This window comes from Littorina saxatilis, linkage group LG8 (assembly GCF_037325665.1).
Source record: "Littorina saxatilis isolate snail1 linkage group LG8, US_GU_Lsax_2.0, whole genome shotgun sequence".
NCBI classification, from domain to species: domain Eukaryota; kingdom Metazoa; phylum Mollusca; class Gastropoda; order Littorinimorpha; family Littorinidae; genus Littorina; species Littorina saxatilis.
In genome coordinates, this window is record NC_090252.1 from 60293418 (window position 1) to 60306936 (window position 13519).

Sequence of the window (13519 nt, forward strand, 5' to 3'; positions counted from 1 at the left end):
CCAAATATTAGATCGTTTCCAATGTCAGTCACGAACGACGGCCGCCATGTTTTTTTCGTCAACACTACTATTCATGTACTCCACTGAGGAAGAGCGTTTTAGTGTGTCTTAAAACCGACTTCTCGGGAAAGTGATCAATCGAATTTTATGGTCCACAAAAACTTGCTTCATATTTTATTTAAGGACTACTTTTATTTGCCTTTATTTTTATGGCGCACATTTTGTGCCCCACATTTTGTTTTGGCCTTCATTTTGTGGTCCACAAACTGGAAATGTGCCCCACAAATTTGTGGGTTTATTTGTTGGATTAATGACATCGAATGCCAAGGATATATGTGTGTGTGTGTGTGTCTGTGTGTGTCTGTGTGTCTGTGTGTCTGTGTGTGTCTGTGTGTATGTGTGTCTGTGTGTATGTGTGTCTGTGTGTATGTGTGTCTGTGTGTCTGTGTGTATGTGTGTCTGTGTGTATGTGTGTGTGTGTGTGTGTGTGTGTGTGTGTGTGTGTTGGTTGGGTTAGTGGGTGAGGGTTGGTGTAAGTGTGTTTGAATAGGAAGTAAACTACTGACTCTGTCTTTTTACAATGCCCTTTATCCTGTCAGACTACAAGTTACCACAGTGTGAAGGTGGACAGCTGGACGTGTCCGAAGTCGAGCCATGGACAACGGTCAGCTGTGAGGGTCTGAGACGAACACAGAACATGAACTGGACAATCACAGACGATAGTGATACTGTGTCACAGATTGCGTTTTGTGATACTAAGAAAAACTGCACTACAAGCAATAGAGACGTCATAGTGTCCAGAGAGAACCAGTTCAGTAACCTGACCTTTGTGGGCAGCGTGAGAGAGAAGGACAGCACAACACTGACCTGTGTCGATAGGAATGGTGTAACCATGGACTCTTGTCGGATACGGACTTTTTGTAAGTCAGGCAGTACTATTACTTTTAAAAACATATCTTTAGGGTGTGTGTGCATGTGAATGGTTTGAGTCTTACTGTACACGTTTGTTTTCTCCGATTTTGGTTTTGATTTAATCGCAAACACAACATAATCATGACCATAGAGAGACAATAATTGAGTTGAGCGACGTGTGTGTCTTAGTGTGAACCATGTAAGTCATCATGTGTATTTGGATGAAAGAAAACGCTGGGCTAAGTTACTTGCCCTCGCGCCTGCATATAATTTCCATATCGATGTAGGGACTGCTCTTTGTCAAGTTTCAAGTTTAGAACGCAATGTATGCTGGTATTATACACACAAATGTTGCCATGTATGTGTGAGTCATCTATGTGTCTTGATGTCTGTCTTTGCACTCAAATGAGATTTTCACGCCACAGATCCTGCGGAGACAAACAACGCCACTGTCCGTGTTGACAGCAACTTTACGGTGACAGGACGTGCCTACATTGACAAGGTGTATGCTTCTGACAACAATATCACATGTCAGTGGTATCACGCGCTGGACAACAAGGTAAGTATATGTGCAGTATAACGATGTACACATCTCACTGCTTTTTGCAACCGATTTGCAACCATTACATAAATTGTATCGATGCACTATATAGCGCCCTGCATAGTTACGCTGATCTGTTCATGTAGATTGATTGAGTTATTCAGGATCAATGTTTTAGGACTGAGATTGTTCCCGTGTATTTTCTCTCAAAGACGAGTCAGCATGTTGTGTATTACTAACCCCGCACACTTTGTCCTGTGTTCAGACGGTTGACCAGCTGTTGGCAAGTCTCAGTCTGTCGACATTCACAGACACGGACGGACTGGAGTACCAGCAAGGTCACTGTGACACGACGCTGTCAGTGAACAGCTCGGAGATAATTCACTTCTTTGGCGTGGTGATACAACCCAGCAATGAAATGGATCAGTTGGCTGGTGCTGTTACCATCGGTCAGTCATACCTTACTTTTCATTAGTGTGGAACTATGCAAGTTCTTTCTAAACTGATATGCGTTTTTGTTTATTAAGTCAAGCTTTGACTAAACAAAATTATGATAGACTGGGTATCGAGACTAGGGCGGTGTTTGTGCATGCATGTGTGTATGTGTGTGAAGAGCGGTTCCCGGAATACTTCTGGGCAAATCCTCATGAGCTTTGCTTATAAAGTGTGGTTGATGATATCCCAACTTGTTGTTTTATTTTTGTGTTTTGATTAATGTCTTGTCATGACGTCATATCCGTTGTTTAATCGGCGGCGCTGTGACGACTTCATTTTCAAACCAATTCGATTCAAATTTGGTCAATCACTATTTGACTTATACAGACTATAGGATTGGATTTCAGCATGGGAGCTTAACGTTTGTTTAATGATTTTATGTATGGGAAAAACCCAAATTGAAATGAAAATAACAGTGACATATTTAAAAATGATCGCAAGGTATTGTTTAATTCCTGAATTCTAAAATGTAAAGGCATGTCAAGTTTACTTTGAAAATGAGCTTAGAAATATATGCAAACTAGCTACTACATTCGCATGTTTCACAAAGACGAGCCCCACCTGCCTCGGTCCTTGGGTTTCAGTTAGACATGAAGTATTGGTGATGGCTAGTTGTCAGTACTGATGTTTTTGTTTCAGGCCGGCAGATGGAATAAAAGTTTTGATATCGCTTCACTCGACTTGTTTAAGAATTAGGTCGGTTATATCCACAAGGGGGCACGATCAATATATATAAGCAGTGTACTGCCTGTTATTATGCTCACATGGACTATATTTTCACACTCAGTTCAGCAAAAGAGTCGATGGAGTATAGACACTTATATATTGATTGCTATGTTGCGAGTCAGCTGCCCAAACTTGGCCAAAGCCTGACTTTTGACAAGTTTAGATGATACTTCCTCAGATGTGTACTTTTTTCTCTCATTGCGATCTCTGTGTTCCACCTGCCTGAAAAGTTGTGTTTAAAACACTTACACAGTGAAGCCTGAACAGAACCTGACCACAACGTGTCCAGACTACGTGTCAGAAGGCAGCAACCTGACCTGTGAATGCAGCCATCTTACAGCACAGCACGGCAACCCGCCCGCCACCATCTCCTGGCTTAATGGCACAGGGACTGCTGTTCTGCACGTCAGCAATGTCTCCAGACAGCTGAACGGGACTGATTATGTCTGCACGTCTGTATGGGGAGCAGGGATGCCAGAAGTTCAGTCTGTGAACTACACTTTGCTTGTTGCTTGTGAGTTGTCCCTCTCTGGGCGAGGGCTGGTTGGAAAAAAAATGCGTTCGTATTGCTTATGCCACAACCCTCGTAAAACAAAATTTGATTTGATTTGATTTGATTTCAGTAACTGTAGGTGTAGAAGTCCTTAAAATACAGAAACGATGGTGTAGTGTTGGTTGTGGTTACATCTGTCAAGACGTTGACGGTGACTGTGATACATAGTAGACGTGGTATTGCTTATTGTTTTAGTCTTGTCGACTGATATATTGGTAAGAATCATCTTTTCCCGTTTAGCTTAAGTCTATCAGTTTATTTTAGTTAAGTATTTTGTTTAAATACAGCCATGTTTTTGTTGCTTGGTAGGTGACATTTCATGTTTACCATTGCGTTGGGTAGTTAAGATGTCTCGTCAAACTAACCCGCACCAGAACTATTTTGATATTGTTCAAGGATTCGACCCCTTTTTAAATGAACTTGTTTTTGCTAATTTGTTGTTAAACAGATTTTTCTGTGTAAATGATTTTGCAATCAAGACATATTCTTGTGATTATTAGATGGTCCGGAAAATGTCACATTGAATGGCTCTGCTTACTACATCACCGATGACCTTCAAAACGTGACCTTGACCTGCACCTGGGAAGAAGTCTACCCCTCTGTCAACGTTACTTGGAGCGTTGCTTGTATGAACTTGACCTTCTCTCTAGACAACAGCACGTGCACCATTGACACTACATTGATCAAAAACGTGTCAGAAGTGACGTGTACAGCTGTCAATACTGGAATCCCACAGCTGCACGCCACAGATGTCTTTACGTTTTTATTCGGTAAGTTGTGTAAAGCCCATTCAAACGTCGTTGCATTATGAATTGCCAAAAGGTTTTAAGCTAGAAAAGTGACGCCGGAAAACGTAATGGTGAATGATGCATTGCTGTATTATTTTGCCTCTCTCGTTCTCAATATTAGGTTCACCCTCTCTCTCTCTCTCTCTCTCTCTCTCTCTCTCTCTCTCTCTTTCTCTCGCTCTCTTTCTCTCTCTCTTTCTCTCTCTCGCTCTCTCTTTCTCTCTCTCTTTCTCTTGGACAGGTTGGAAGAATAGGCTTTGCCTAAAACCTTTATCCTTTTGTAATAAAGGTCTGAGTCTGAGTCTGAGTCTCTCTCTCTCTCTCTCTCTCTCTCTCTCTCTCTCTCTCTCTCTCTCTCTCTCTCTCTCTCTCTCTCTCTCTCTCTCTCTCTTTTGTTGCATTCGCGCTACATTGCTTGCGATTGTTGTTTTGTCTTCTTACTTTTGCTCACTGTTATTTACACTTTTAACGTATCTATTTTACTCACAATGTCCACAGAGGAACCCGGACCAAACCTGACCACGACGTGCCCAGACTACGTGTCAGAAGGCAGCGACCTGACCTGTGAGTGCAGCTATCTTACAGCACAGCACGGCAACCCGCCCGCTACCATCTCCTGGCATGACGTCACGGACACTGCTGACCTGCATATCTGCAATGTGTCAAGAGACATGAACGGGACTGAATATGCCTGTTCTTCAGTTTGGGGCGAGGGGCGTCCAGAAGAAGTTCGTTCTTCTTACAACTACACTATGCTTGTGGCTTGTGAGTAAATTAAAAATAGTACAGACGAAACACAAGAACAGAAGGAACAAACACTAACAAACAAGCACATTAACAAACAAATAAATTAGTGTTGTGTGGCTAGCGCGCTGGACATTGGAAATGTGTGAAAGGTTGCGTTAGGAATGATGAGTTGTTCGTCACTAACCAGGAGTTCTGAGCTTGATTCTGCTCTTCTCATGCACAATGTTGTTGGCATGCCAACTGACTGCACATCTGTTTAACTGATAGTGTTGTTCTGAATTGTCAGCGAGAATATGTTCCGGTCATTTTCAGATGGTCCCAACAATGCGACAGTGTATGTTTCTGGCGACGACAGCGACGACCCTAACATAATGACCTTGACCTGCACGTATGATGTGGCCTATCCTTCGGTCAACTTTACCTGGAGTGTTGCTTGTGTGGCCTTCACCTTGACCTCTGAAAGCAGCACGTGCACTATTGACAAAGGAATGATTGACGTGCGAGAAGTGGCGTGCACGGCTTTCAATGACAAATTCCCAGAGATAAACGCCACAAGATTACACGCGTTTTTATTTAGTAAGTGTTTTCACCTTTTCCTGTAGTAGCGTTAAATGCTGCACTGATATATCTGCGCTTAGTCAGCAAGTATCTAAGAAAATGCCAAAATATTATCAACAAAAAAAGCTGTGACATTCCTTGGGTTGTCTTGCCCTTGAACCTCGTCAACACTACGTCTGTCATAGTCAGTGAAAGGGCTAAAGTGAATGGTGTGCACAATTCCCAATACGGAATTTCTGAAGTTTAACACTTCAGATTTGTACACATTTCTGTTTACGTTTTTTGAATGATTAACACATATATGCGGATTTCACTTGACGTGTTTTTACATTTAGTCAAGTTTTGACTAAATGTTTTAACATAGAGGGGGGAATCGAGACGAGGGTCGTGGTGTATGTGCGTCTGTGTGTGTATGTAGAGCGATTCAGAGTAAACTACTGGACCGATCTTTATGAAATTTGACATGAGAGTTCCTGGGTATGATATCCCCGGATTTGTTTTCTTTTTTCCGATACATGTCTTTGATGACGTCATATCCGGCTTTTTGTAAAAGTTGAGGCGGCACTGTCACACCCTCATTTTTCAATCAAATTGATTGACATTTTGGCCAAGCAATCTTCGACAAAGGCCGGTCTTCGGTATTGCATTTCAGCTTGGTGGCTTAACAATTAATGAATGACTTTGGTCATTAAAAATCTGAAAATTTTAATTAAAATTTTGTTTTATAAAACGATCCAAATTTACGTTTATCTTATTCTTCATCATTTTCTGATTCCAAAAACATATACATATGTTATATTTGGATTAGAAACAAGCTCTGACATTTAAAAATATAAACATTTTGATCAAAATCAAATTTCCGAAATCGATTTAAAAACAATTTTATCTTATTCCTTGTCGGTTCCTGATTCCAAATACATATATATATATATATATATATATATATATATGATATGTTTGGATTAAAAACACGCTCAGAAAGTTCAAACGAAGAGAGGTACAGAAAAGCGTGCTATGCAGCACAGCGAAACCACTACCGCGCTAAACAGTCTCGTCAGTTTTACTGCGTTTTGCACGAGCGGCGGACTACGGTCATTGTGAAACAATGCAGTGCGTTCACTTTCATTCTGTGAGTTCCACAGCTCGACTAAATGTAGTAATTTCGCCTTACGCGACTTGTTTGTTTTGCTATGGAAAATATTGTCTACTGTTTTTAACAGTCAAAATTATGTTGTGTGATATTCATGTTTTCTTTTCATTCTTCTCGCACAAAAGACGATGCAGTAACTAGCCCGCCATTTCCCTTGGTGGGCGTGGTGGTGGGTGTTGTTGCTGCTGTACTTCTTTGCATCATTATCGTCGTCGTCATTATCATCGCTAAACGCAGAGGTAAGAAAAACGGAAAAGTTTATCAATTTGGTTTGACAGTTTTGATCCTAAAAAAGTACAGTTTATCTATAGGGGCCTACTGAATAAAATGGGTTGTATATTGTTTATGTGTCACTTTATAACGTAGCAATATAACGTTTTTTTCAAGATCAATACTATGTCGACCCCTTCAAGCAAAGACAAAAAAACAATATTCATGTTGACAATGTTTTCGTTGATGTCATGTTTGATACTTGGAGGCCGTTTCCTTTTCTCAAAGTTTTAGTTATTGAAAAATATACAAGGTAAAATGAAAATCTTCAGACACGAAACAGACGTTGGTGTTTTTTTCACTTAACTAACAAGCATGCTCGTCTAATTAAATTGTCTCATCTGATAGCATCCAGGAAATCACAAAAGGATAGCAGCACAAGAGCCAATGATGGTAAGTCATTACGCAGAGAGAGAGAGAGAGAGAGAGAGAGAGAGAGAGAGAGAGAGAGAGAGAGAGAGAGATGGTTGATGGTTGATGGTTGGTTTATTCACATAGGCCATTGCCCCTAGTGAAGGGGTGTGAACAAAAGCAAAAACATTGAATCATTTTTACAATCAGTAGACTCAAAACAGTGCATATTTTTTTTCAAAGTGGATAACAGATACATCAATGCAGACATCTACATACACAATTACGATAACAGTGTTTCTCGTATCTTAAATGCTTTATACAAATATAAACATAAATCACGTACAGTTTTTTCATGTGTTGAAGCTAAAAGAAGGCTGAGTCGAAAAGCACTTGGTTGCCTGTAATATTTCAGTGGGATGAATTTTTCTCTCAATTTATGGAAGTATGGACAGACAAGAACAAAATGGACTTCATTTTCCAGTTTATCTTTACATAAGGGACACATGTAATTATTACCTTCATAAACTTTAGATAAACATCCAAACTAGTATTATTAATCATGTATAACTTATGTGAAATCGACAACAAAGCTTGCTTAGCTCTACTTGCAAGGTCTAAGCAGGCAGCCGTAAAACTAAGCCTGGTCGAAAAAAGTATTCCCAAATACTTATATGCATTCACTACAGGTAGAACATTCCCTTCATAAATCCATCTTTCTCTGGCAGCCAAATAGCCCCCCCTTCCTAAAAACCACAATATTACTTTTACTCATATTTACTTTCAACTGGAGAGAACGAGCTGCCTTGTCCAGATTATTTAATTGGTTTTGTAAACCAACCACAGTTTCTGATAGCAATAATTCTCCCAGTGGGGTCGTGTATTGTACTACGTTGCGGGCCCCTGGAGCAATTTTTTGATTGGTGCTTTTGTGAACAAGAAACAAATATTGACAGGTGGCTCTATCCCATCTCCCCCTTTCCCCTATCCCATCTCCCCCCTTCCCTCGTCGCGATATAACCTTGAATGGTTGAAAACGACGTTAAACACCAAATAAAGAAAGAAAGATGACAGCAATATCAAATCGTCAGCAAACAAAAGTAGAAACAACTCAAAATAATCTATCGTAAAAATGGCACCATGTTTTCCCATTTCAATAATCTGAATTGCTAATTCATTAATATACAATGAAAATAAAACAGGACTACACACATCTCCCTGCTTCACCCCAAATGTGCATTTTATACATTCAGTCAACTTAGATCCACATCTCACTTTCACCTTTACTAACTCATACATACTCTTTATACATTTGAGAAGTTTTCCCGTCACTCCATTTTTTAACAGAATAGGCCAAAGCAGGTTTCTATTTATAGAATCAAAAGCATTTTCAAAGTCTATGAAAGCGACATACAGTTTACGGTTAAGGGCAAATTGTTTCTGTACGAAAACTAACAAAGTAAACATGTGATCAGTGGTAGTATAACATCTCTTAAATCCAGCCTGGTAGAGAGAGAGAGAGAGAGAGAGAGAGAGAGAGAGAGAGAGAGAGAGAGAGAGGGGGGAGAGAGAGAGAATGAGAGATTGGTTTTTTGGTTGGTTTTTGGGGTTTAATGTCTCTTCAGCAGATGCTAGCTGCTATTCGAGACCGGAGAATGAGAGAGAGAGGGGGGGGGGTGAGAAAGAGAGAGAGAGAGGGAGAGAGAGAGAGGAAGAGAGAAGACAAGACAAGACAAGACAAAATGCTTTATTAAGGAGGGTAATGGCATAAGCAAACGGGTGCTTTATTTACATCCAGCCCTCGCCCAGAGAGAGAGAGAGAGAGAGAGAGAGAGAGAGAGAGAGAGAGAGAGAGAGAGAGAGAGAGAGAGAGAGAGAGAGAGCCTGAACTTCATATCACAAGGACAATAAACTTACAAACAAACAAACAAAACACTCCTAATTTATACTGAAACACCATAGAAGTTAACATTCCAACACCGATATACACATGTTTGAGATGCTGCTGCTGCTGATGATGATGATGACGATGATGACGACGAAAAGTACATCATATTGTGGGAAACATACACATATAAGCAAGAGAGAGGGAGAAAGGGAAAGAGAGAGATAGAGAGAGAGAGAGAGAGAGAGAGAGAGAGAGAGAGAGAGAGAGAGAGAGAGAGAAAGATTTCCAATATGAACGCTAGTGACTAATCCTTAATTTATGTTTTTAAATGTGAAGAAAAGAGGGAGGGGGCGGGGGTTGGGAGGGGGGACTTGGAGTATGGGGAATATGGGCTTAATAAATGTGTGTTTGTAATAACATTGCCCTGCCTGTACATTCTGTACATTCTGAGACAATACTTTTCCAATCTCGTTGTCCTTACCTAAAATCTCAGCCTTTATCTGAAAATATCCACAGAAAGACAATTCAATACAGTTAACAAAAAAGCAACCATATCTAAAATGAATGACAAGTTGTAGAGATATCCAATATGCATGTCGAAAACTTGTCATATCTGCTTTAGAACCCGCATTTCCAAGAACCGTTGGTCACAAACTGCGAATGTTGATAGTTGATGTCAGTAATGCGTTTCAATAATATGCTGCAGGGACTGTTTACAAACTGGTTTTCCTTTTAGATCGTGATGTGGACGAGGAAAAAGGGTCACAGCAGAACAAATCCAAAGTTCAAGTTCCCCCTTCTGGTAAGGAAGGAAAATATTATGTTCATGATTACCGAAACCAAACCGCCTCAGCGTAAGGCTGTGCGCCTTCTCGGGAAAGTCATAAGGCGCATAGAAAGCCTGGTGTTTCTTTCTCAATAGTTTTTCCTCGCTGACAGGTACAATTAAAATAGATGGTAACAATCATTAAAAAGACAAAATTAGTCTAAAGAGACCCCCCGACACACACACACACACACACACACACACACACACACACACACACACACACACACACACACACACACACACACACACACACACACACACACACCCTGCCTTATAGTTCGGGGATAATGAGCAACAAGCACACACAATGGGTTTCCTGATTTACTGCCACTGATATAGCATTTTAAATTGTCCTTGTTCCTGTCTGTTTTAACAAGGACCGATACTTGAAACTTCGAGAGTTCAAGTTTCATGTCAGGATAACATAGTACATGGTGTGAGACCGTATCTAATTTCAAGAATGAACCATTGAGGCGGTCCTTAACAGGCCTGAAAGTGGCAAGTACTTTACTCGCCGTGCTCTATGGCTAGTACATTTTTCAGTAATTTTTCAGAATTACTAACCAAAAGCGAGTACACGATTTGTTGGACTTTCAGGACTGCTTAATTGAGCCCGAAGTCGGCTTCGCTAAGACTTCGCGAAGTCTTTCGCCCAGTTAATTTGAGTCTTTAGGAAGGGAGAACAACTCTAGTCAACACCACCTGTGCATTGATGTTAGTTTGCATAATGGAAGAGAGCTTCAGAAATCATTCAATACAACTTATACAACATCAAGGAAGCGGAGAAGAAAAACGAAATTGAATCTATACATACACAAAAACAAGCCCAACGTACAAATTAGGACATTGGCGTATTTCTCCCTTACACCGTTTTCTTTACATATTTGTTTCCCCTCATTACTGTGCTCTTTCTCTCTCTCTCTCTCTCTCTCTCTCTCTCTCTCTTTCTATCTCTCTCTCTGTCTGTCTCTCTCTCTCTCTCTCTCTCTCTCTCTCTCTCTCTCTCTCTCTCTCTCTCTCTCTCTCTCTCTCTCTCTCTGTCTGTCTGTCTGTCTGTCTGTCTGTCTGTCTCTGTCTCTCTATGTCTCTCTCTCTGTCTCTCTCTCTGCCTCTCTGTCTTTCTCTCTGTCTGGCTGTCTCTCTATCTCTCTCCCTCTCTGTCTCTCTCTCTCTCTCTCAGTCTGTCTCTCTGTCTGTCTTTCTGTCTGTCTGTGTGTGTGTCTCTCTCTCTCTTTCTCTCTCTTTCTCTCTCTCTCTCTCTCTCTCTCTCTCTCTCTCTCTCTCTACTTAAACACATACCAACAACCCGAATACTTCCAGTGCAGTATATGACATGTTTTTAAAGAGAACTAAAGGGACGCATGGAAGCGCACCATATAATGACGTGATCTGCAAACTGGGTAAGCAGGAGTTACGAGGAACAAGTCACTTTGGATCTGATAAAAACAAAAGAAGCATGGAAATTAATAAGCAATCAACTTTCATACTGCGTAGCGCCTTAGATATATCTTAACTGATTTGTCTCATTTGGTTATGCTTATCTTGTTTTCTTTTCTGGGTTAAATATGTAGGTCTGTACAGGGCACTGGATAGAAGTTTTATCAACATTTCATTAGCCCAGTTAATCGATAGCAAAAGTAAAGTTTACATTGTTTCTTAAGTATGATTGTTAGATACCGACTTGATAAATCGACAGAGATTGTTGTTAAACTAATCTTGTCTAGGAACTGTGTAAAACCATAACCATGCATGTAATGAAATGTATGTCTCATGTTTGTTTTTATTATAGTCACATTTTATTTTACTTAATATAACACGAAAGCCGTAAAGCTAATTAACTTTAAGCAAGAACGGTCTTTACACGCATATTCAATACGTAATGTTATTTCATTTTTACATGCAGAATTTGAAGAACACATCAACGAACTGTACCAGAGTGCTGACAGTGTGGACGCCGTAACCTCTCTTCGGGTGCCGATTGTACGCCACGATCAACTTCAAGGCTCCAGCAAAGACGCAACCAGACAAGGACAGAGCACAGAAATGACACATCTCAACAAAGACGCCAAGGAAGCCACGATCAAAGAAAAAGAAGCAAAGCTGAAGATGTTGAAAATGGAAAAGCAAACTGCTCGAGAGAACGAAGAACGGAACAGAGAAGAAAAGAAGAAGGAGAAAGCCAGAGAGCAAGAAGAAAAGAAAAGACAACAGGCGGAAGAAAAAGAGGCGAGGAAGAAACAGGAAGCGCTAGACAAGGAGGACAAGAAGAGAGAGAAGGCCAAAGAAAAGGAAAACAAGATGGCGGAGAAGGTCAGAGAGGAAGAAGACAAGAAAAAGGAGAAAGAAAGAGAGGAAGAGGAAAAGAAAAAGGAGAAAGCTGAAGAGGAAGAAGCTAAAAGGGAAGAGAAAGCTAGAGAAGAAGAAGCACGTAGGACAGAAAAGGCTAAAAAGGACGAAGAAGACAAAGAGAAGGATGAAGCAAAGAAGAAGGAGAAAGAAAGAGAGGAAGAAGAAAAACGGGAAAAGGAGAAAGCTAGAGAAGAAGAAGAGAACAGGAAGGAGGAAGAAAAAAGAAAAGCGAAAGCCAGAGAAGACGAAGAAAAGGAGAAAAGGGCTAGAGAAGAGGAAGCAAAGAACAGACAAAGGGCTGCAGAAAAAGATGCCAAGCAGAAACAAGAAGCTCTGGAAAAAGAAGAAAGGAAGGCTAAAACTACAGAGGATGAAAAGCGAAACGACAACAGCATTGCCATGGCAACACAAGAAGCAAACGCAATGAAGGAGGAAAGAGAAGGTAAGCCACACATGACTACAGACAAGCCTGAAGAAAAAGAAAAAAAACCTACGGAAACTCCAGAAGAAAGAGAAGCGCGGAAGCAAAGAAAACTCAAGAAATTGTTAGAAAAGATCATGCAAAAGATCATGCAAGTTTTCATGGACAAACAAGGACATACCACCACAGACACAGAGACAATAAAGACGTACGAAAAAAACCGAGAAAAGGAGGCTAGAAAGCGACAAAAAGCTGAAGAGAGAGAAGCAAGAAGGAAGGAGAGACTTGCTAACAAGAAGGAAACGATAGAGGCACAGGAGGAGAAAGAAGCAAGGAGAGAGGCCAGGAAACAACAAAAAGTTCAAGAGAAAGAAGCGAGAAGAAAGGAACGACTTGCTAGAAAGGAGGACGAGAAGACGGAGACAGAAGAAGAAAAAGAAGCAAGAAGACAGGCAAGACGTGTGAAGAAAGAAGCCAGGAAAGTCAGAGAACAAGACAAGAAAGCGAGGGAAGAAACAAGGAAAGCAAGGAAACAGGACAGGAAAGCGAGGGACCAGGACGAAAAAGCCAGGGAGCATGACCAGAAACCAAAAGACCCGGCTTTGAAGAAGGACCAAAATCAAGATCTAACCAACACTGCCAAAGGAGTGTTACAAGCAGGTAACGTAATTCTGTGTGACGATTGTACGTATACTTTTTATGTATCGGCTGCCACTTGTCCTATCTGAACTTAAATGTAAAATAGATTATGTTAATGCTTTCTTGTTCATTGGATATCCCCCCCACCCCCTCCCGATTCACACCCTCTCTCCTTGCGCATTGCCTGCTACGCAAGCCTAGTGTCTTGTAGGTACAAAAGGTCGGACAGGCAAACATACAAATATACACATCCAGAGAAGACACACATAGGCATACATACATATATATATATATACCTTAGT

At 40.8% G+C, this 13519-nt stretch overlaps 2 protein-coding genes across 2 annotated transcripts; both read left to right on the forward strand.

The window, feature by feature from the left end:
* The first annotated feature begins 580 nt into the window (after window positions 1-580).
* Window positions 581-2604, forward strand: LOC138974771 (uncharacterized). The gene is made up of 4 exons (XM_070347497.1): window positions 581-920; window positions 1338-1471; window positions 1719-1902; window positions 2588-2604. Exons 1-4 carry the CDS (start codon window positions 581-583, stop codon window positions 2602-2604), a joined length of 675 nt encoding a protein of 224 aa, XP_070203598.1.
* A 305-nt stretch (window positions 2605-2909) lies between these two features.
* On the forward strand, window positions 2910-13306 carry LOC138974772 (golgin subfamily A member 6-like protein 6). Its single transcript, XM_070347498.1, has 8 exons — window positions 2910-3188; window positions 3728-3997; window positions 4514-4780; window positions 5075-5338; window positions 6596-6709; window positions 7089-7133; window positions 9716-9781; window positions 11712-13306. The coding sequence occupies exons 1-8, from the start codon at window positions 3146-3148 to the stop codon at window positions 13304-13306; spliced, it is 2664 nt and encodes an 887-aa protein (XP_070203599.1). The 5' UTR covers window positions 2910-3145.
* The last annotated feature ends 213 nt before the right edge of the window (window positions 13307-13519 follow it).

Coding starts and splice junctions, on each gene's coding strand:
- LOC138974771 (XM_070347497.1), top strand. CDS start 581: ATGCCCTTTATCCTGTCAGACTACAAGTTACCACAGTGTGAAGGTGGA. Junction 921..1,337: donor TTGTCGGATACGGACTTTTT/GTAAGTCAGGCA, acceptor TTCACGCCACAG/ATCCTGCGGAGACAAACAAC. Junction 1,472..1,718: donor ATCACGCGCTGGACAACAAG/GTAAGTATATGT, acceptor TCCTGTGTTCAG/ACGGTTGACCAGCTGTTGGC.
- LOC138974772 (XM_070347498.1), top strand. CDS start 3,146: ATGCCAGAAGTTCAGTCTGTGAACTACACTTTGCTTGTTGCTT. Junction 6,710..7,088: donor TATCATCGCTAAACGCAGAG/GTAAGAAAAACG, acceptor CTCATCTGATAG/CATCCAGGAAATCACAAAAG. Junction 7,134..9,715: donor CAGCACAAGAGCCAATGATG/GTAAGTCATTAC, acceptor TTTTCCTTTTAG/ATCGTGATGTGGACGAGGAA.